The sequence below is a fragment of the Bombina bombina genome, chromosome 5 (genome assembly GCF_027579735.1).
Source record: "Bombina bombina isolate aBomBom1 chromosome 5, aBomBom1.pri, whole genome shotgun sequence".
NCBI classification, from domain to species: domain Eukaryota; kingdom Metazoa; phylum Chordata; class Amphibia; order Anura; family Bombinatoridae; genus Bombina; species Bombina bombina.
In genome coordinates, this window is record NC_069503.1 from 973235192 (window position 1) to 973259847 (window position 24656).

At 42.4% G+C, this 24656-nt stretch overlaps 1 protein-coding gene across 1 annotated transcript in view; it reads right to left on the reverse strand.

Moving 5' to 3' along the window:
• The window catches only part of NBN (nibrin), a gene marked incomplete in the record, with an annotated part of 346156 nt that overhangs the window by 243307 nt on the left and 78193 nt on the right, over positions 1-24656 (reverse strand). The window contains 1 exon segment of the mRNA XM_053715908.1: positions 12894-13118. Within this exon segment, the coding sequence (XP_053571883.1) occupies positions 12894-13118 (225 nt within the window).

A 24656-nucleotide genomic window follows, 5' to 3' on the forward strand; every position in this document is an offset into this window, starting at 1 on the left:
TATGGTCTCTTCGGTCGTGAGAGGTATCTCTGTGTACCCCCTGCTATTCCGGTTCGAAATAGATAGGTCTTGGAGCTATTTTATAAGGCTTAAGGCATGTTCTGGCGGAAATCTTGTAGCTGGTGCTCAGAGCATCGGAGTTATGCAGCCATCTTAGCTGCGGCCAGCTCCGCCCCTGTCAACGTATTTCTATCACAAATTTTCTTGGCACTTATTATAATGCGGCACATTTTTGCTACAATAAGTCCCACAAATTATTATGTCACTTTAACACGTTTGAAAGTGTAGAGTACACTATTTCATTATTAATTTCATGTTTGGTTTGTTGAATCCGTAAACCGGAAGTGAGGTAATACAACTTCCGGTTCCGGATAGCACTGTGGAACGCAATATGCGTTCCAAACTCGAAAAATTGGCGCACTTTTCCTTTGGAGAGACACTAAGGTTGATATGATGTAATTGATATGTAACACTATAAATGAGTTGAATTTTGTTTGTTTTGCATGCTGATGAAGGGGTTGTGAACCCCGAAAACGTTCCATTAAATTGTTTTTTTTGTGGAAAAGTCCTGAGAGTGCATTCTTTTGCTTTCTATTTCATGGTATATCATTGCACCCAGGCGAGTTGGCTACCGGTGGGCTGAACTAGAAATTGCTTACTATATATATATATATATATATACATATACATACACACACACACATATATATTACACACGCACATATATATATATATATATACTGTATATATTATATATATATATATATATATAATATATAGATATATAATTGTACCAATATGATATATGTAGAAATATGTATTTATGAATAGATAGAACATATTCTGCTATGTGAAGAACATTGGAACGTGAAATATTACTATTTTCAAGGCAGGTAAGCGCACTTGAGAATATGCAATCGGTTTGCGTGCGAGCAGGGTGTTTTTTTGCTCCATTGATTATTATGGGGGAATAATTTATCGCGCGTGATATTCTAAGTTCGGCTTTTTACGGGCATCAGGTTAGTGCACAGGTGAAAACTGTTTACTTTCAACTTGTAATACGAGCGCTACCCAACATGCGCAAAAAGCTTACTCGAGCAGGAGCATTAAATACCTCTCCACTAGTAATCTGGCCCTTTATGGAGAAAACATAATTTATGCTTACCTGATAAATTTATTTCTCTTGTAGTGTATCCAGTCCACGGATCATTCATTACTTATGGAATATATTCTCCTTCCCAACAGGAAGCTGCAAGAGTCCACCCACAGCAAAGCTGCTATATAGCTCCTCCCCTAACTGACATATTCAGTCATTCGACCGAAAACATGCAGAGAAAGGAAAAACCATAGGGTGCAGTGGTGACTGTACTTCAAATGAAAAAATTACCTGCCTTAAAGTGACAGGGCGGGCCGTGGACTGGATACACTACAAGAGAAATAAATTTATCAGGTAAGCATAAATTATGTTTTCTCTTGTTAAGTGTATCCAGTCCACGGATCATTCATTACTTATGGAATACCAATACCAAAGCTAAAGTACACGGATGATGGGAGGGACAAGGCAGGTACTTAAACGGAAGTTACCACTGCCTGTAAAAAACCCTTTCTCCCAAAAATAGCCTCCGAAGAAGCAAGGTATCAAATTTGTTAAATTTGAAAAGTATGAAGCGCAGACCAAGACTCCGTCTTGTAAATCTGTTCAACAGAAGCCACATTTAAAAAACAGAATTTATGTTTACCTGATAAATTTCTTTCTCCAACGGTGTGTCCGGTCCACGGCGTCATCCTTACTTGTGGGATATTCTCTTCCCCAACAGGAAATGGCAAAGAGCCCAGCAAAGCTGGTCACATGATCCCTCCTAGGCTCCGCCTACCCCAGTCATTCGACCGACGTTAAGGAGGAATATTTGCATAGGAGAAACCATATGGTACCGTGGTGACTGTAGTTAAAGAAATAAAATATCAGACCTGATTAAAAAAACCAGGGCGGGCCGTGGACCGGACACACCGTTGGAGAAAGAAATTTATCAGGTAAACATAAATTCTGTTTTCTCCAACATAGGTGTGTCCGGTCCACGGCGTCATCCTTACTTGTGGGAACCAATACCAAAGCTTTAGGACACGGATGAAGGGAGGGAGCAAATCAGGTCACCTAAATGGAAGGCACCACGGCTTGCAAAACCTTTCTCCCAAAAATAGCCTCAGAAGAAGCAAAAGTATCAAACTTGTAAAATTTGGTAAAAGTGTGCAGTGAAGACCAAGTCGCTGCCCTACATATCTGATCAACAGAAGCCTCGTTCTTGAAAGCCCATGTGGAAGCCACAGCCCTAGTGGAATGAGCTGTGAGTCTTTCGGGAGGCTGCCGTCCGGCAGTCTCATAAGCCAACCTGATGATGCTTTTAATCCAAAAAGAGAGAGAGGTAGAAGTTGCTTTTTGACCTCTCCTTTTACCTGAATAAACAACAAACAAGGAAGATGTTTGTCTAAAATCCTTTGTAGCATCTAAATAGAATTTTAGAGCGCGAACAACATCCAAATTGTGCAACAAACGTTCCTTCTTTGAAACTGGTTTTGGACACAGAGAAGGTACGATAATCTCCTGGTTAATGTTTTTGTTAGAAACAACTTTTGGAAGAAAACCAGGTTTAGTACGTAAAACCACCTTATCTGCATGGAACACCAGATAAGGAGGAGAACACTGCAGAGCAGATAATTCTGAGACTCTTCTAGCAGAAGAAATCGCAACTAAAAACAAAACTTTCCAAGATAATAACTTAATATCAACGGAATGTAAGGGTTCAAACGGAACCCCCTGAAGAACTGAAAGAACTAAATTGAGACTCCAAGGAGGAGTCAAAGGTTTGTAAACAGGCTTGATTCTAACCAGAGCCTGAACAAAGGCTTGAACATCTGGTACAGCTGCCAGCTTTTTGTGAAGTAATACCGACAAGGCAGAAATCTGTCCCTTCAGGGAACTTGCAGATAATCCTTTTTCCAATCCTTCTTGAAGGAAGGATAGAATCCTAGGAATCTTAACCTTGTCCCAAGGGAATCCTTTAGATTCACACCAACAGATATATTTTTTCCAAATTTTGTGGTAAATCTTTCTAGTCACAGGCTTTCTGGCCTGAACAAGAGTATCGATCACAGAATCTGAGAATCCTCGCTTCGATAAAATCAAGCGTTCAATCTCCAAGCAGTCAGCTGGAGTGAAACCAGATTCGGATGTTCGAACGGACCCTGAACAAGAAGGTCTCGTCTCAAAGGTAGCTTCCAAGGTGGAGCCGATGACATATTCACCAGATCTGCATACCAAGTCCTGCGTGGCCACGCAGGAGCTATCAAGATCACCGACGCCCTCTCCTGCTTGATCCTGGCTATCAGCCTGGGGATGAGAGGAAATGGCGGGAACACATAAGCTAGTTTGAAGGTCCAAGGTGCTACTAGTGCATCCACTAGAGCCGCCTTGGGATCCCTGGATCTGGCCCCGTAGCAAGGAACTTTGAAGTTCTGACGAGAGGCCATCAGATCCATGTCTGGAATGCCCCACAGCTGAGTGACTTGGGCAAAGATTTCCGGATGGAGTTCCCACTCCCCCGGATGCAATGTCTGACGACTCAGAAAATCCGCTTCCCAATTTTCCACTCCTGGGATGTGGATAGCAGACAGGTGGCAGGAGTGAGACTCCGCCCAAAGAATAATTTTGGTTACTTCTTCCATCGCTAGGGAACTCCTTGTTCCCCCCTGATGGTTGATGTACGCAACAGTCGTCATGTTGTCTGATTGAAACCGTATGAACCTGGTCCTCGCAAGCTGAGGCCAGGCCTGGAGCGCATTGAATATCGCTCTCAGTTCCAGAATATTTATCGGTAGAAGAGATTCTTCCCGAGACCAAAGACCCTGAGCTTTCAGGGATCCCCAGACCGCGCCCCAGCCTATCAGACTGGCGTCGGTCGTGACAATGACCCACTCTGGTCTGTGGAACATCATCCCTTGAGACAGATTGTCCAGGGACAGCCACCAACGGAGTGAGTCTCTGGTCCTCTGATTTACTTGTATCTTCGGAGACAAGTCTGTATAGTCCCCATTCCACTGACTGAGCATGCACAGTTGTAATGGTCTTAGATGAATGCGCGCAAAAGGAACTATGTCCATCGCCGCCACCATCAACCCGATCACTTCCATGCACTGAGCTATGGAAGGAAGAGGAACGGAATGAAGTATCCGACAAGAGTCCAGAAGCTTTGTTTTTCTGGCCTCTGTTAGAAAGATCCTCATTTCTAAGGAGTCTATAATTGTTCCCAAGAAGGGAACCCTTGTTGACGGGGATAGAGAACTCTTTTCCACGTTCACTTTCCAGCCGTGAGATCTGAGAAAGGCCAGGACAATGTCCGTGTGAGCCTTTGCTTGAGGAAGGGACGACGCTTGAATCAGAATGTCGTCCAGGTAAGGTACTACTGCAATGCCCCTTGGTCTTAGCACCGCTAGAAGGGACCCTAGTACCTTTGTGAAAATCCTTGGAGCAGTGGCTAATCCGAAAGGAAGCGCCACGAACTGGTAATGTTTGTCCAGGAATGCAAACCTTAGGAACCGATGATGTTCCTTGTGGATAGGAATATGTAGATACGCATCCTTTAAATCCACCGTGGTCATAAATTGACCTTCCTGGATGGAAGGAAGGATAGTCCGAATGGTTTCCATCTTGAACGATGGGACCTTGAGAAATTTGTTTAAGATCTTGAGATCTAGGATTGGTCTGAACGTTCCCTCTTTTTTGGGAACTATGAACAGATTGGAGTAGAACCCCATCCCTTGTTCTCTTAATGGAACAGGATGAATCACTCCCATTTTTAACAGGTCTTCTACACAATGTAAGAACGCCTGTCTTTTTATGTGGTCTGAAGACAACTGCGACTTGTGGAACCTCCCCCTTGGGGGAAGTCCCTTGAATTCCAGAAGATAACCCTGGGAGACTATTTCTAGCGCCCAAGGATCCAGAACATCTCTTGCCCAAGCCTGAGCGAAGAGAGAGAGTCTGCCCCCCACCAGATCCGGTCCCGGATCGGGGGCCAATATTTCATGCTGTCTTGGTAACAGTGGCAGGTTTCTTGGCCTGCTTTCCCTTGTTCCAGCCTTGCATTGGTCTCCAAGCCGGCTTGGCCTGAGAAGTATTACCCTCTTGCTTAGAGGACGTAACACCTTGGGCTGGTCCGTTTTTACGAAAGGGACGAAAATTAGGTCTATTTTTTGCCTTGAAGGGCCGATCCTGAGGAAGGGCGTGGCCCTTACCCCCAGCGATATCAGAGATAATCTCTTTCAAGTCAGGACCAAACAGCGTTTTCCCCTTGAAAGGAATGTTTAGTAGCTTGTTCTTGGAAGACGCATCAGCCGACCAAGATTTCAACCAAAGCGCTCTGCGCGCCACAATAGCAAACCCAGAGTTCTTAGCCGCTAACTTAGCCAATTGCAAAGAGGCGTCTAGAGTGAAAGAATTAGCCAATTTGAGAGCATTGATTCTGTCCATAATCTCCTCATAAGGAGGAGAGTCACTATCGAGCACCTTAAGCAGTTCATCAAACCAGAAATATGCGGCTGTAGTGACAGGGACAATGCATGAAATGGGTTGTAGAAGGTAACCCTGCTGAACAAACATCTTTTTAAGCAAACCTTCTAATTTTTTATCCATAGGATCTTTGAAAGCACAACTATCCTCTATGGGAATAGTGGTGCGTTTGTTTAAAGTAGAAACCGCTCCCTCGACCTTGGGGACTGACTGCCATAAGTCCTTTCTGGGGTCGACCATAGGAAACAATTTTTTAAATATGGGGGGAGGGACGAAAGGAATACCGGGCCTTTCCCATTCTTTATTAACAATGTCCGCCACCCGCTTGGGTATAGGAAAAGCTTCTGGGAGCCCCGGCACCTCTAGGAACTTGTCCATTTTACATAGTTTCTCTGGGATGACTAAATTTTCACAATCATCCAGAGTGGATAATACCTCCTTAAGCAAAATGCGGAGATGTTCCAATTTAAATTTAAATGTAATCACATCAGATTCAGCCTGCTGAGAAATGTTCCCTAAATCAGTAATTTCTCCCTCAGACAAAACCTCCCTGGCCCCCTCAGATTGGGTTAGGGGCCCTTCAGAGATATTAATATCAGCGTCGTCATGCTCTTCAGTAACTAAAACAGAGCAGCCACGCTTACGCTGACAAGGGTTCATTTTGGCTAAAATGTTTTTGACAGAATTATCCATTACAGCCGTTAATTGTTGCATAGTAAGGAGAATTGGCGCGCTAGATGTACTAGGGGCCTCCTGAGTGGGCAATACTCGTGTAGACGAAGGAGGGAATGATGCAGTACCATGCTTACTCCCCTCACTTGAGGAATCATCTTGGGCATCATTGTCATTATCACATAAATCACATTTATTTAAATGAATAGGAATTCTGGCTTCCCCACATTCAGAACACAGTCTATCTGGTAGTTCAGACATGTTAAACAGGCATAAACTTGATCAGAAAGTACAAAAAACGTTTTAAAATAAAACCGTTACTGTCACTTTAAATTTTAAACTGAACACACTTTATTACTGCAATTGCGAAAAAACATGAAGGAATTGTTCAAAATTCACCAAATTTTCACCACAGCGTCTTAAAGCCTTGAAAATATTGCACACCAATTTTGGAAGCTTTAACCCTTAAAATAACGGAACCGGAGCCGTTTTAAGCTTTAAACCCCTTTACAGTCCCTGGTATCTGCTTTGCTGAGACCCAACCAAACCCAAAGGGGAATACGATACCAAATGACGCCTTCAGAAGTCTTTTATAAGTATCAGAGCTCCTCTCACATGCGACTGCATGCCATGCCTCTCAAAAACAAGTGCGCAACACCGGCGCGAAAATGAGACTCTGCCTATGCTTTGGGAAAGCCCCTAAAGAATAAGGTGTCTAAAACAGTGCCTGCCGATATTATTAAATCAAAATACCCAGAATAAATGATTCCTCAAGGCTAAATAAGTGTTAATATCAATCGATTTAGCCCAAAAAAAGTCTACAGTTTAAATAAGCCCTTGTGAAGCCCTTATTTACAATCGTAATAAACATGGCTTACCGGATCCCATAGGGAAAATGACAGCTTCCAGCATTACATCGTCTTGTTAGAATGTGTCATACCTCAAGCAGCAAGAGACTGCAAACTGTTCCCCCAACTGAAGTTAATTGCTCTCAACAGTCCTGTGTGGAACAGCCATGGATTTTAGTTACGGTTGCTAAAATCATTTTCCTCATACAAACAGAATTCTTCATCTCTTTTCTGTTTCTGAGTAAATAGTACGTACCAGCACTATTTGAAAATAACAAACTCTTGATTGAATAATGAAAAACTACAGTTAAACACTAAAAAACTCTAAGCCATCTCCGTGGAGATGTTGCCTGTACAACGGCAAAGAGAATGACTGGGGTAGGCGGAGCCTAGGAGGGATCATGTGACCAGCTTTGCTGGGCTCTTTGCCATTTCCTGTTGGGGAAGAGAATATCCCACAAGTAAGGATGACGCCGTGGACCGGACACACCTATGTTGGAGAAAAGGCCCAAGTGAAAACCACAGCTCTAGTAGAATGAGCTGTAATCCCTTCAGGAGGCTGCTGTCCAGCAGTCTCATAAGCTAAATGAATTATGCTTTTTAACCAAAAAGACAGAGAGGCTGCTGAAGTCTTTTGACCTCTCCTCTGTCCAGAATAGACAACAAACAAGGTGAACGTTTGATGAAAACTGTAGTAGCTTGTAAGTAAAACTTTAAAGCACAAACCACGTCCAATATTGTGTAATAGACGTTCCTTCTTTGAGGAAGGATTAGGATACAAGCATGGAACAACTATCTCTTGAGTGATGTACTTGTTAGATACCACCTTAGGAAAAAACCCAGGTTGGTACGCAGGACTACCTTATCCGTACGAAGGACCAGATAAGGAGAATCACATTGTAACACAGATAACTTGGAGACTCTACGAGTCGAGGAATTAGCTACCCAAAAGGAACTTTCCAAGATAAAGATTGATATCTATGGAACAAAAAAGGTTCAAACGGAACTTCTTGAAGAACCTTAAGAATCAGGTTTAAGCTCCATGGCGGAGCAACAGTTTTAAACACAGGCTTGGATCTAACCAAAGCCTGACCAAATGCCTGAACGTCTAGAATACCTGCCAGACGCTTGTGCAAAAAAATAGACAGAGTAAAAATCTGTCCCCTTTTAAGGAATTAGCTGACAACCCTTTTCTCAAAAACATCTTGGAGAAAAGATAATATCCTGGGAATCCAGACTTTACTCCATGAGTAACCCTTGGATTCATAACAATCAGATATTTACACCATATCTATGTTCAATTTTCCTAGAGACAGGCTTTCATGTCTGTATTAAGGTATCAATGACTGACTCGGAGAAGCCATGCTTTGATAACATCAAGCGTTCAGTCTCCAGGCAGTCCATCTCAGATTGATTCTATTTAGATGGTTGAAAGGACCCTGAGGTAGAGGGACCTGTCTCTGAAGCAGAGACCGTGATGGAAAGGATGACATGTCCACCAGATCTGCATACCAGGTCCTGCGTGGCTACGCAGGCGCTGTCAAAAACACCAAAGCCCTCTCCTGCTTGGTCTTGACCTCCGGAGGAAATCCCACTCCCCCGGAAGAAAAGTCTGACGACTTAGAAAATCCACCTCCCAGTTCTCAACACCTGGGATATGGATAGCTGATAGACAAGAGTGAGTCTCTGTCCAGTGAATTATTGTAAGACTTCTAACATCGCTAGGGAACTTCTGTTCCCCTTGATGGCTGATGTAAGCCACAGTCGTGTATATTGTCCGACTGAGTATGATGTACCTCAGAGTTGCTAACTGAGGCCAAGTCTGAAGAGCATGGAATATCACTCCCAGTTCCAGAATATTTATTAGAAGGAGGGTCTCCTCCTAAGTCCACTATCCCTGAGCCTTCAGGGAGTTCCAGACTGCATCCCAACCTAAAAGGCTGGCATCTATTGTAACAATTGTCCCATCTGACCTGCGGAAGGTCATACCCTTGGACAGATGGACCCGACATAGTCACCAGAGAAGAGAATCTCTGGTCTCTTGGTCCAGGTTTAACAGGGGGACAAATCTGTGTAATCCCCGTTCCTCTGACTGAGCATGCATAGTTGCAGCGGTCTGAAATGTAGACGTGCAAACGGTACTATGACCCTTGCCGCTACCATTAAGCCGATTTCATTCATGTACTGAGCCACCGAAGGGCTCGGATGGGATGAAAAAAACACGGCAGAAATTTAGAAACTTTGACAACCTGGACTCCGTCAGGTAAATTTTCATTTCTACAGAATCTATCAGAGTCCCTAGGAGGGAAACCCTTGAGATTGGGGATAGAGAACTCTTTCCTTGTTCACTTTCCACCCATGTGATCTCAGAAATGCCAGTACTACGTCCGTATGAGACTGGGCAATTTGGATGTTTGACGCCTGTATCAGGATGTCGTCTAAATAAGGGGCCACTTCTATGCCCCGCGGTCTAAGGACCGCCAAAGCGACCCCAGAACCTCCATAAAGATTCTTGGGGCTGTAGATATCCCAAAGGAAAGAGCTACAAACTGGTAATGCCTGTCTAGAAAGGCAAACCTGAAAAACGATGGTGATCTTTATGCATCACAATGTGAGGATAAGCATCCTTCAAATCCATTGTAGTCCTCTATTGACTCTCCTGGATCATAGTTAAGATGGTACGAATAGTTTCCATCTTAAATGACGGAATTCTGAGGAATTTGTTTAAGATCTTTAGATCCAAAATAGGTCTGAAGGTTCCCTCTCCTTGGGAACCACAAACAGATTTGAGTAAAAACTCTGTCCCTGTTCCTCTCTTGGAACTGGATGGATCTCGTACACAATGTAAGAATGCCTCCTTCTTTATCTGGTTTGCAGATAATTGTGAAAGGCGAAATCTCCCCTTTTTTTGGGGGGGAATCTTTGAAATCCAGAAGATATCTCTGGGATATAAATTCCAATGCCTAGGGATCCTGGGCATCTCTTGCCCACGCCTGGGCAAAGAATGAAAGTCTGCCCCCTATAGGATCTGTTACCGGATAGGGGTCCGTTCCTTCATGCTGCCTTAGAGGCAGCAGCAGGCTCCTTGGCCTGCTTATCTTTGTTCCAGGTCCGATTGTCTCCAGACCGCCTTGGACTGAGCAAAAATTCCCTCTTGTTTTGCCTTAGAGGAAGAGGATGCCACACCTGCCCTGAAGTTTTTAAAAGGTACGAAAATTAGACTTTTTTTTTTTTTTTTTCCCTTGATTTAGACCTATCCTGAGGAAGGGCATGACCTTTTCCTCCAGTGATATAAGCAATAATCTCCTTCAAACCAGGCCCGAATAGGGTCTGCCCCTTGAAGGGAAGTTAAGTAGCTTATTTATTAAAGTCACGACAGCTGACCATGATATAAGCCATAGCGCTCTGCGCGCCAATATAGTAAAAAACAGAATTCTTAGCCGTTAGTCTAGTCAAATGAACAAGGCATCAGAAAACAAAGGAATTGGCTAGCATAAGCTTGTCAAATATATTCATCCAATGGAGTCGCTTAACTGTAAAGCCTCATCAAGAGACTCAACCCAGAACGCCGCAGCAGCAGTGACAGAAGCAATGTATGCAAGGGGCTGCAGGATAAAACCCTGTTGAATAAACATTTTTTATCCATTGGATCTAAAAAGCACAACTGTCCTCGTCAGAGGTAGTGGTACGCTTAGCTAGAGTAGAAACTCTTCTTTCCACCTTAGGAACTATCTGCCAGAAGTCCCGTGTGGTGGTAACTATTAGAAAACATTCTTCTAAAAAATAGGAGGGGAAGAGAACGGCACACCTGGTCTATCCCATTCCTTATTAAAAATTTTTTTTTTTTTTTTTTTTTTAGTAAACCTCTTTAGGTATTGGAAAAACATCAGTACACACCGGCACTGCATATTATTTATCCAGTCTACACAATTTCTCTGGCCCTGCGATTGTACACATTCATTCAGAGCAGCCAAAGCCTCCCTGAGCAACAAGTGGAGGTTCTCAAGCATAAATTTTAAATGTAGAAATATCAGAATCAGGTAAAATCATCTTCCCTGAGTCAAAAAAAATAAAAAAATCACCCACAGACTAAGCATATTGTGAGGTAGTATCATACATGGTTCTTAAAGCGTCTGTATGCTCTGTATCTACCCCCAGAGCTAACTGCTTTCCTTTAATTTCAGGTAGTCTGACTAATACTGCTGCCAGAATATTATTCACCACCTTTGCCATGTCTTGTAAAATAAACGCTATGGGCGCCCTTGATGTACTTGGCGCCATTTGAGCGTGAGTCCCTGAAGCGGGAGTCGAAGGGTCTGACACGTGGGGAGAGTTAGTCGGCATAACTTTCCCCTCGACAGAATCCCCTGGTAAAGAAACGCTATGGGTGCCCTTGATGTACTTGGCGCCATTTGAGCGTGAGTCCCTAAAGCGGGAGTCAAAAGGTCTGACACGTGGGGAGAGTTAGTCGGCATAACTACCCCCACGACAGAATCCTCTGGTGATAATGTTTTTAAAGACAAAAAATGATCTTTATTGTTTAACATGAAATCAGTACATCTGGTACACATTCTAAGATGGGGTTCCACCATGGCTTTAAAACATAATGAACACAGAGCTTCCTCTATGTCAGACATGTTAGAACAGACTAATAATGAGACTAGTAAGCTTGGAAAACACTTTAAATCAAGTTAACAAGCAAATATATAAAACGTTACTGTGCCTTTAAGAGAAACAAATTTTGCCAAAATTTGAAATAACAGTGAAAAAAGGCAGTTAAACTAACAAAATTTTTACAGTGTATGTAACAAGTTAGCAGAGCATTGCACCCACTTGCAAATGGATGATTAACCCCTTAATACAAAAAACAGATTAACAAAACGAAAAATATGTTTTAAACAGTCATAACAGCTCCTACTTCTGAAGCCCTTTTGAGCCCTTCAGAGATGTCCTATAGCATGCAGGGGACTGCTGAGGGAAGCTGAATGTCACTGTTTGTAATTTTAACTGCACCAACTGTAACTTTTATACTATAACAGTGGAAAGCCTCAGGAAACTGTTTCTATGCAAAATTTAAGCCAGCCATGTGGAAAAAACTTAGGCCCCAATAAGTTTTATCACCAAACATATGTTAAAAAACGATTAAACATGCCAGCAAACGTTTTAAAACACATTTTTACAAGAGTATGTATCTCTATTAATAAGCCTGATACCAGTCGCTATCGCTGCATTTAAGGCTTTACTTACATTACTTCGGTATCAGCAGTATTTTCTTAGTCAATTCCATTCCTAGAAAAATATTTTACTGCACATACCTTATCTGCAGGAAAACCTGCACGCCATTCCCCCTCTGAAGTACCTCACTCCTCAGAATGTGTGAGAACAGCAAATGGATCTTAGTTACGTCTGCTAAGATCATAGAAAAACGCAGGCAGATTCTTCTTCCAAATACTGCCTGAGATAAACAGCACACTCCGGTGCCATTTAAAAATAACAAACTTTTGATTGAAGAATAAACTAAGTAGAAAGCACCACAGACTCTCACAACCTCCTATCTATGTTGAGGCTTGCAAGAGAATGACTGAATATGTCAGTTAGGGGAGGAGCTATATAGCAGCTTTGCTGTGGGTGGACTCTTGCAGCTTCCTGTTGGGAAGGAGAATATATTCCATAAGTAATGAATGATCCGTGGACTGGATACACTTAACAAGAGAAATGTTGTGTTCCTCACATGTGTGCGTGTTTCTGTAGGAATACAAGGCAAAGCCCCAAAAATGATGATATAAATTAACAACACAGCAAATATTCACCGCTGTAGCAAGTCCAAAGTGGAACTGATCCAAGTTTGTGCAGACACGGACTCCGAGAGCTGTGAGCTTGTAACGCCAACATCAATTACACATGTAGAAGGATTCTCCAGTAGTAACGTGTCTTCCCTTTCTCCTGTTATTAGTTTAGCTTTGCCACCACCAAAAATGATTGCTGGGCTCAGTTTTTTGTACTGCAATGACAAAAAAAATCTTTGCTTTATGAAGCTGAATGGAGTTTGCATGAGAAGAGCACAGGTTACAACATGGTGCACGTTGGCACTGTTTTTTCTCCAATCCAATGCATTAAGAGATTCTACCAAATCAAGGTATAACATATCAAATATGCATACATTTAAAGGGACAGTCAAGTCCAAAAAAAAGTTCATGTTTTAAATAGGGCATGCAATTTTAAACAACTTCCCAATTTACTTTTATCACCAATTTTGCTTTGTTCTCTTGGTATTCTTAGTTGAAAGCTAAAACTAGGAGGTTTATATGCTAATTTCTTAGTCCTTGAAGACTGCCTCTAATCTGAATACATTTTGACCACTAGAGGGCATTAGTTCACATGTTTCATATAGATAACATTGAGCTCATGCACGTAAAGTGACCTAGGACTGAGCACTGATTGGCTAAACTGTATGTCTGTCAAAAGAACTGAAATAAGGGGGCAGTTAGCAGAAGCTTAGATACAAGGTAATCACAGAGGTAAAAAGTATATTAATATAACTGTGTTGGTTATGCAAAACTTGGGAATGGGTAATAAAGGGATTATCTTTCTTTTTAAACAACAAAAATTCTGGTGTTGACTGTCCCTTTAATGAGCATTAATTCAGACATATTAGATCCTCACAACATCCAAGGCGGTAACTACTTTCAGCAAAATAACTTGCAAGAATAGGCCACACAGATCAATAGTAACACAAATTGAACATCTTGGTTGCCAAAGTCAGTATGTTAGTAGAACAACTATGAGAATCCTATAATATAAAAGGCCAAGTGTGTTTGTCTGAAGCTGTCATGCGCAGTAGAGACAGCACAAGGACAAACACACCTGGCTTTAGAGTCTTTACACCTGATCTGCTGTCGCCGCGAGAACGATGGGCGGGAGTGGGTGGGGTCGGTGTGAGCAGGCGGGGCATGGTTGGGCAGGAGTGGGCGTAGATGCGAGAGAGGGAAAAAGAGAGGGGGGGAGAGAGGGAAAAAGAGAGGGGGGGAGAGAGGGCAAAAGAGAGGGGGGGGGGGAGAGCAAAAAAAGGAAATTTATGCTTACCTGATAATTTTATTTCTTTTACGATATAACGAATCCACGGATTTCAACCTTACTTATGGGATTACGCCTCCTGGTCAGCAGGAAGTGGCAAAGAGCACCACAGCAGAGCTGTATATATAGCTCCTCCCTTCCCTCCCACTCCAGTCATTCGACTGAAGTTAGGAAGAGAAAGGAAAAGCCAAAGGTGCAGAGGTGACTGAAGTGTAACAAAAATTAAATAAATACCTGTCTTAGAAATGACAGGGTGACCGTGGACTCGTCATATCGTAAAAGAAACAAATTTATCAGGTAAGCATAAATTTCCTTTTCTTTTACAAGATATGACGAGTCCACGATCATTTCATCCTTACTTATGGGATACAATACCAAAGCTATAGGACACGGATGAAAGGGAGGGACCAGACAGGAACCTAAACGGAAGGCACCACTGCTTGAAGAACCTTTCTCCCAAAACCAGCCTCAGAAGAAGCAAAAGTATCAAATTTATAAAATTTGGAAAAAGTGTGAAGAGACAACCAAGTTGCAGCCTTGCAAATCTGTTCAACAGAAGCATCGTGTTAAATTCCCATGAGGAAGCCACAGCCCTAATAGAATAAGCTGTAATTCTTTCAGGAGGCTGCTGTCCAGCAGTTTCATATGCCAGACGGATGATACGCTTCAGCCAAAAAGAAAGAGAGGTAGCCGTACCTTTCTGGCCCCTACGCTTTCCAGAAAAAAACAATAAATAATGAAGATGATTGACGAAAGTCCTTAGTCACCTGCAAGTAAAACTTCAGGGCACGGACCACATCCAAGTTATGCAACAGACGCTCCTTCTTAGGAGGAGGATTCAGACATAATGAAGGAACAACAATTTCCTGATTAATATTCTTATTTGAAACAACCTTAGGAAGGAAACCAGGTTTGGTACGTAAAACCACCTTATCGGAATGGAAGATAAGGCGAGTCACATTGCAACGCTGAAAGCTCAGAAACTCTACGAGCAGAAGACATAGCAACCAAAAATAAAACCTTCCAAGATAACAACTTAATATCTATGGAATGCATGGGTTCAAACGGAACCCCTTGAAGAACATTAAGAACTAAATTCAAACTCCAGGGTGGAGCAATTGGTTTAAACACAGGCTTGATTCTGGTCAGAGCCTGACAAAAAGACTGAACGTCTGGAACAACTGCCAAACGTTTGTGTAGTAAAATCGAAAAAGCAGAGATCTGTCCCTTTAAGGAAATTGCTGATAACCCTTTCTCCAATTCTTCTTGGAGAAAAGATAGAATCCTGGGAATCCTAACTCTACTCCATAAGTAGCCCTTGGATTCGCACCAATAAAGATATTTACGCCATATCTTATGGTAGATATTTCTGGTAACAGGCTTACGTGCCTGAATCAAAGTATCAATGACCGAATCAGAGAACCCCCGCTTAGATAAAATCAAGCGTCCAATCTCCAAGCAGTCAGCAGCAGAGAAACTAGATTCGGATGTTGGAAGGGTCCCTGAACGAGAAGGTCCTGCCTCAATGGAAGCTTCCACGGTGGCAGAGAGGACATGTCCACTAGATCGGCATACCAAGTCCTGCAAGGCCACGCAGGCGCGATTAGAATTACTGAAGCCCTCTCCTGTTTGATCCGAGCAATCACCCGGGGAAGGAGAGCAAACGGTGGAAACACATAAGCTAGGTTGAACGACCAAGGCACTGCCAAGGCATCTATCAGTTCGGCCTGAGGATCCCATGACCTGGATCCGTATCTTGGGAGCTTGGCATTCTGACAAGACTCCATCAGATCCAATTCCGGTCTGCCCCATCTGAGACTAAGGGTGGCAAAGACCTCCGGATGGAGTTCCCACTCCCCCGGATGAAACGTCTGTCTGCTAAAAAAGTCAGCTTCCCAGTTGTCCACTCCTGGGATGTAGATTGCTGACAGATAACAAGAGTAAGCCTCCGCCCACTGAATTATCTTGGATACTTCTGTCATCGCTAAGGAAATCCTTGTTCCTCCCTGATGATTGATGTAAGCCACAGTCGTGATGTTGTCCGACTGAAAACGCATGAATTTGGCCGAAGCCAACTGAGGCCAAGCCTGAAGCGCATTGAATATTGCTCTCAATTCCAGAATATTGATTGGAAGTAGAGACTCCGACCGAGTCCACACACCCTGAGCCTTCAGGGAATTCCAGACTGCACCCCAACCTAGTAGACTGGCGTCCGTTGTCACTATAACCCATGAGGGTCTGAGGAAGCACGTCCCTTGGGACAGATGATCCTGCGACAACCAGAAAAGAAGAGAGTCTCTTGTCTCCTGATCCAGATCTATCTGAGGAGACAAATTTGCATAATCTCCATTGCACTGCCTGAGCATGCTCAGTTGTAGCGGTCTGAGATGAAAACGAGCAAACGGAATGATGTCCATTGCCGCTACCATCAATCCTATAACCTCCATGCACTGAACCACTGATGGCCGAGGGTTGGACTGAAGGGCTCGGCATGTATTCAGAATCTTTAACTTTCTGACCTCTGTCAAGAAAATTTTCATGGAAATGGAATCTATCAGAGTTCCCAAGTAGGGAACCCTTGTCTGTGGGATTAGTGAACTCTTTTCTAGATTCACCTTACACCCATGAGTCCTCAGAAAGGACAGAACCATGTCTGTATGAGACTTTGTCAGATGGTAAGATGACGCCTAGATCAGAATATCGTCTAGATAAGGCGCCACTGCAATACCCTGCGGCCTGAGAACTGCCAGAAGGGACCCTAGAACCTTTGTAAAGATTCTGGGTGTTGTGGCCAACCCGAAGGGAAGAGCCACAAACTGAAAATGTTTGTCCAGAAAGGCAAACCTTAGGAACTGATGATGATCCTTATGGATAGGAATATGAAGGTATGCATCCTTCAAGTCCACGGTAGTCATATATTGACCCTCCTGGATCAAAGGTAGAATTGTTCGAATAGTCTCCATCTTGAAGGAAGGGACTCAAAATGTGTCTGAACGTTCCCTCTTTTTTGGGAACCACGAAAAGATTTGAGTAAAATCCCTGCCCCTGTTCCAGTATTGGAACGGGACGAATTACTCCCATAGTAGACAGGTCTTTTACACAACGTAAGAACGCCTCTCTTCTTATCTGGTCTACAGACAATCGTGAAAGAAGAAACCTCCCTCTTGGGAGCGAATTTTTGAATTCCAGTTGATATTCATGAGACACGATCTCCAGTGTCCAGGGGTCCTGAACATCTCTTACCCAAGCCTGGGTAAAGAGAGAAAGTCTGCCCCCTTCTAGATCCGGTCCCGGATCGGGGACCACCCCTTCATGCTGTCTTGGGAGCAGCAGTGGGCTTCTTGGGTTGTTTACCCTTGTTACAAGCCTGGTTGGGTCTCCAGACAGTCTTGGCTTGAGCAAAATTCCCTTCCTGTTTAGAGGAAGAAGAAGCGGGGACTCCTTTGAAGTTCCGAAAGGAACGAAAATTATTCTGTTTACCCCTCAGTTTAGCTGCTTTATCCTAAAGTAGGAGATGACCCTTACCTCCCGTAATGTCAGAAATGATTTCTTTCAAGTCAGGCCCGAATAGGGTTTTCCCTTTGAAAGGAATAGCCAAAAGCTTTGACTTTGATGACACATCAGCAGACCAAGACTTTAACCATAACGCTCTACGTGCTAAAATGGCAAATCCGGCATTCTTAGTAGCCAACTTAGCAATTTGAAAGGCGGCGTCTGTAATAAAAGAATTAGCCAGCTTAAGAGCCTTAATTCTATCTAAAATGTCCTCTAAAGGAGTCTCAGTCTTAAGAGAGACTTCCAAGGCGTCAAACCAGAAAGCCGCCGCAGTGGTAACTGGTACAATGCAGGCTGTCGGTTGTAAAAGGAAACCCTGATGAATAAATAACTTTTTTTAGAAGACCCTCCAATTTCTTATCCATAGGGTCTTTGAAAGCACAACTGTCCTCAATAGGAATAGTTGCATGCTTAGCCAGGGTAGATATAGCTCCCTCCACCTTCGGGACTGTTTGCCAAGAGTCCCGAACAGTGTCAGATATGGGATACATTTTGTTAAAATTAGGAGAAGGTGAGAAGAAAGAAGTTCCCTGACCCCAAAATCAGATCCCTGTGAGGGTACATCAGAAATAGCCAACAAAGCATCAGAGGTCGCAGTATTCAAATTGACTTCTGTCCTGCTGCGCTTGCCCTGTAACACTGTAAGTAGCGGCATACCCCGATTCTCATCAGACTGAAAAGCATCGTTAGATACACTTTCCTTAAAGAAAATCTGCCCTTTACATTGTAAGGCCCTTTCAGTACATGAGGGACAAAAAGTAAGAGGGGTTCCACAATGGCATCTAAACACATAGAACAAGTATTTTCCTCAAGTTCAGACATGTTAAACAGACTAGCAGTAGCACTAATAGTCGATTCTTTTTTTTTTAACTAAAAAGTGTACTGCGCCTTTAAATAATAAAAGCGCAACAATTTTTCTGATATCTCAAAAAACAACGTTTACAGCAATAAAAACTGTCCTAATGTGCCCAAAATAGCTTAACAATATTGTACCATTTAGATAGATATGTTCAATATCAATGTATATCAAATTTAGCAGTTATAACAACTTTTTTTATCGATTCAGGCCCCTGCACCTCGCCACAGCTCTACTGCGGCGCCTACCTGCCCCCGGAACACACTGAATCTGTTTGAGTAGCTCTAAAAATTCTTCGAGTGCCAAAACAACTTAGGCCCCACCGGAGCCCAGGACCTTGCTGTCTATCTGATCCAGATGAATACTGCGCGGCTGAGCGTGCAAAATTAGGCCCCGCCCACCGTGGGCGTAACTCTAGCCTTACTGAGACCCGCATGGGTAGTAAAAAACAAACATGTCTGTTCCCAAATAAAGTATGAAAAGCCATGTGCCCCTCTTACATACACCTCAATTACAAAGCGTAGCTCAGGCCAGTTATAATGATATGACAAGACAGCCCTTAGCCAGCAAACCGCAACTCCCAGAGTCTAGCCCACACTGAATATACCTAAATTATATCCTTAGACATATTTAGCAATCAATATAAAGGGAATTCCAGGTACACCATTTCCATACATATAGTGCCTACTGATTACCCCTCCCCAGATAGGGAATAATGTCAGTCTGTTCTAATGCATCAAGTCTCCCCAGAAACAAAATGACCGCACATACCTCAATGCTGCTTGTAGCATGACACGGTTCTCCACACTGAAGATATTTCTTTTACACTACCTTCAACTGCTCTGTGGAAACCAGCAGGATCTTAGATAATGTTTGCTAAGATCATCAACATCAGGGCAGAAAAATAAGATGTCTCCACTCCTCTTGGGAAGTTATTGACTGACGATTTCTCCCTGAGAAAAATAGTACTCACTGGCACCATTTTAAAATAAAAAAACTTCTTGATTGAAGAATCTAAACTAACACCTCACTTTACCTCTTCCTATCACTAACACAGGCAAAGAGAATGACTGGAGTGGGAGGGAAGGGAGGAGCTATATATACAGCTCTGCTGTGGTGCTCTTTGCCACTTCCTGCTGACCAGGAGGCGTGATCCCATAAGGATGAAATCCGTGGACTCGTCATATCTTGTAAAAGAAAGAGGGGGGAGAGAGAGAAAAAGAGGGGTGGAGAGAGAGCAAAAAAGAAAGGGGGAGAGAGAGCAAAAAAGAGGGGGGGAGAGAGAGCGCAAAAGAGAGGGGGAGACAGAGTGCAAAAGAGAGGGGGAGAGAGAGCGCAAAAGAGGGGGGTAGAGAGCGCATAAGAGGGGGGTAGAGAGCAAAAGAGAGGGAAGAGAGAGAGAGCAAAAGAGAGGGAAGAGAGCAAAAGAGGGGGGGGGAGCAAAAGAGAGGGAGGAGAGAGAGAGCGAGCAAAAGAGAGGGAGGAGAGAGAGAGCGAGCAAAAGAGAGGGAGGAGAGAGAGAGCAAAAGAGAGGGAGGAGAGAGAGAGCAAAAGAGAGGGAGGAGAGAGAGAGCAAAAGAGAGGGAGGAGAGAGAGCAAAAGAGAGGGAGGAGAGAGAGCAAAAGAGAGGGAGGAGAGAGAGCAAAAGAGAGGGAGGAGAGAGAGAGAGCAAAAAAGGGGGGGAGAGAGCAAAAGAGGGGGGAGAGAGAGCAAAAGAGGGGGGAGAGAGAGCAAAAGAGGGGGGAGAGAGAGCAAAAGAGGGGGGAGAGAGAACAAAAGAGAGGGGAGAGAGAACAAAAGAGAGGGGAGAGAGAACAAAAGAGAGGGGAGAGAGAACAAAAGAGAGGGGAGAGAGAACAAAAGAGAGGGGAGAGAGAACAAAAGAGAGGGGGGAGAGAGAGAACAAAAGAGAGGGGGAGAGAGAGCAAAAGAGAGGGGGAGAGAGAGCAAAAGAGAGGGGGAGAGAGAGCAAAAGAGAGGGGGGAGAGAGAGAGCAAAAGAGAGGGGGGAGAGAGAGAGCAAAAGAGAGGGGGGAGAGAGAGAGCAAAAGAGAGGGGGGAGAGAGAGAGCAAAAGAGAGGGGGGAGAGAGAGCAAAAGAGAGGGGGGAGAGAGAGCAATAGAGAGGGGGGAGAGAGAGCAATAGAGAGGGGGGAGAGAGAGCAATAGAGAGGGGGGAGAGAGAGCAATAGAGAGGGGGGAGAGAGAGCAATAGAGAGGGGGGAGAGAGAGCAAAAGAGAGGGGGGAGAGAGAGCAAAAGAGAGGGGGGAGAGAGAGCAAAAGAAAGGGGGGAGAGAGAGCAAAAGAGAGGGGGGGAGAGAGAGCAAAAGAGAGGGGGGAGAGAGAGCAAAAGAGAGGGGGAGAGAGAGCAAAAGAGAGGGGGAGAGAGAGCAAAAGAGAGGGGGAAGAGAGAGAGAGCAAGGGGTGGGACCACTGTACTGCAAAAAATGGCTTTAGGACTAGTTAGTTATAATCTAACAACATAACATTTGCACTGAAACACTGGAATTGTCTTGGAAATAATCATGATATATCAATCGTGTTTTCACACAATGGAGAAAAACAATCATAGCAGAGAGGTTAAATGCTTCTTTGTAAACTTAAAGGGACAGTCTACACCAGAATTTTTTATATTTTAAAAGATAGATAACCAACATTGTTATATTAATATACTTTTACCTGTTATTACCTTGTATCTAAGCCTCTACAAACTGCCCCCTTATTTCAGTTCTTTTGACAGACTTGCATTTTAGCCAATCAGTGCTGAATCCTCGGTAACTCCATGTTTGTGAGCACAGTGTTATCTATATGACGCACATGAACTAACACCCTCAAGTGGTGAAAAACTGTCAAAATGCATTCAGATAAGAGGCCATCTTCTTTCATCTAAGAAATTAGCATATGAACCTCCTAGGTTGAGGTTTCAAATAAGAATACCAAGAAAACAAAGCAAAATTGGTGATGAAAGTAAATTGGAAAGTTGTTTAAAATTACCTGCTCTATCTGAATCACGAAAGTTTATTTTTGACTAGACTGTCCCCTTATAAGTATTTATCATTATTACTAAACATTTAAACTTCTTAAGTATTACAGCTCTCTCTGGCTATATAATTTTACATTATGTATTAGCAATACTGTAGTAGTTAAAGGGACATGTAACTCAAAATGTTACTTTCATAACAGATGAATTAAATCTTTAAGTCTATTATCAATTTGTCTTTTTTCTCTTGGCATCCTTTGTTGAAAAGGCAGGGAGGTAAGTTCAGGAACATGCATGTGTCCAGCACTATACAGCAATAGTTTTGCAAGACTGTTATACATTTCCAAGAGCACTAGATGGCAGCACTTTTTCCTGCCATGTAGTGCTCCAAACACCTAGCTAGGTGTCTCTTCAACAAAGAATACAAACAAAGCAAATTTGACAGAAGTAAATTGGAAACATTTTAAAACCTGTATGCTCCACCAACATGACACAGGTAACTAAGCATAAAAATGTAAATTTCATATAATCATCAACAATGTTGGTTTTTTCTTCTTCCAGAAGTCAAACATAATTTATGCTTACCTGATAAATTAATGTTTCATCCATTATTCCTGGGAATTACTCTTTCCTACCACTACGAGGAAGCAAAGATTCAAAACCTCCAAGAGCTCTATATAACCCACCTCACAGATACCACAGTCAAACGTATAGCCAAGCAAAATGAGGTAGGAAAAAAGAAATAAGAGGAAAAATAAAAGAAGCAGGGGAAAAAGATGTGCAAAAGAAAGAAACCTACACCAGAAAAACACAGGCTGGTGTCTCATGGACTCTCGCCACCACTAATTTACCAGGTAAGCATAAATTATCTATTCTTGCATACAAGTGGTGAGAGTTCATAATCCATTACTCCTGGGACATAATACCAAGCTGTGGAGTCCACGACTAATGATACATAAAGGGTGAAATTAAAGAAACATATTTTTTCACTGAAAATAGACAACCCCAAAAGAACCCAAATAGGGAATAATGTTTTAAAAAAAATGTACTTAAAATTAATCAACAAGCAAAATAAATCAAGCTGAGAAAACTGTCTGAAGGAATTTTCTACCAAAGGCTGCCTCAGAAGAGCTAAAAACATCAAAATGGTAGAAAAGTAGACAAAGGTGCTGCCTTGCACATTTTGTCAACAGACGCCTCATTCTTGAAAGCCCAAGAAGTGGCAAATGATCTTGTGGAATGTGCAGTAATCCCTTTAGGTAGAGGCTGACTCGCCTCCAAGACAGAGTTACGAATCAAAAGTTTCAACCAAGAAGCGAAAGAAACAGCAGAAAGTTTCTGACCTTTTCTAGCACCAGAAATTCGAAGTTTGTTGGAAATCCTTAGTAGCATCAATATAATATTTCAGCGCCCTTACAGGATCCAAATTATACAAAGATCTGAAGCATTTTTAGGATTATGACACAAAGAAGGGACAACAATTTCCAACTGATATGGTCTGAAGACACAACTTTAGGCAAGAAATCAAATGTAGTCCTTAAAACTGCCTTATCCTGATCAAATATCAGATAAGGAGAATCACAAGAAATACAAAAAGGGTTCTTGCTCTAACAAAATACACCTAAAACAACTGATATCAAGCAGGTCCTGCAACAAATCTCTAATACATACTATTTAATTCTGAAAAGAATAACACAGCTGTGTTTCAAGCTCTGCAGCTAAATATGTGTAATATCCAACGGATTTAAGAATAACAATGTTTAAAGGTCAAAATTAAACTTTCATGATTCAGGATATGAGTTGTCACTACATCCATAAAAAAGATAATTATATACTGCTCAAACTTTATTTTATATACAAAAAAGTAAGTGCGGAGAGAGATAACTTAAAAGGAATAGTCTAGTCAAAATTAAACTTTCATGATTCCGATTTTAATGCAATTTTAAGCAACTTTCTAATTTACTCCTATTATCAATTTTTCTTTGTTCTCATGGTATCTTTATTTGAAAAACAGGAATGTAAGCTTACAAGCATACCCATCTTTGGTTCAGCACCCAGGGTAGTACTTGCTGAATGGTAGCTACATTTAGACATCAATCAGCAAGCGCTGACCAGGTGTTGAACCAAAAATGTGCCGGCTACTAAGCTTACATTTTTGCTTTTTCAAATAAAGATACCAAAGATACAATTTTTAGCAACTTTCTACCTGAATCATGAAAGCATAATTTTGACTAGACTTTCCCTTTAATTTATAAAACAAAAGACACATAAAATCCCCAAATCACGTATACAATCAAGTAAGATGGAACATCAAACTTAAAAGTCCATATAATGTGTCAGAATAGCAAGAAAAACAGGGATACTTTGTCACCAGCAATATATGTTGCCATTATGACCTCATAATAGCAAAGTCCTCTCATAAAAGACACCTCTCTCTGGTATTCTGTGTGTGTTTCCCATTGTAGAACTCCCCTGTAAGGAACAAACAGAAGGAGCAGTAACTCCCCTGTAAGGAACAAACAGAAGGAGCAGTAAAACCCAGAGAAGTAGCATTAGGTTGGTCAAAATATATTTACATTTTTAGACAAGTGTCCCATAAATAAACTGAAGGAGATACCACAGCTTTTTTTTACAATATACACTGGTAGGAAAGTGTTCAGAAGACCCAGCTTCTAAGGTAGATTTAGGAACAGAATCAGAATGCTCCGTTATAGCACTGAATTACAACAACATAAATAAATCCCCTTACAGTTAAAAAGTAGATTAGCATGCCAAAACCCGGCATGCGCACTAACCGAAAACACGCGGAAACAAAAACAAAAACGCCCCCAAGCGCGTGAAACTCTGAGGTGCGCAATCCTATGGGCTTAGGTGCGTAAACAGGACGCATGCAGACCCAAAGGCCGACAGACGGTAAAAAGATTAACTATGCACACAAAAAATCTAATGCGTACAAAATATTTAAAGGGGAAAGTGAATATAATAATTTGGTCCCAAGGCTATATATATTAAATTGTAGTTGCCCAAACTAGGCTACAGAGTGTCAAATAAATACAAAATAAGATACTTACCAATATGCTCATCTACTTGGTAAAGTAGATAGCCAAAC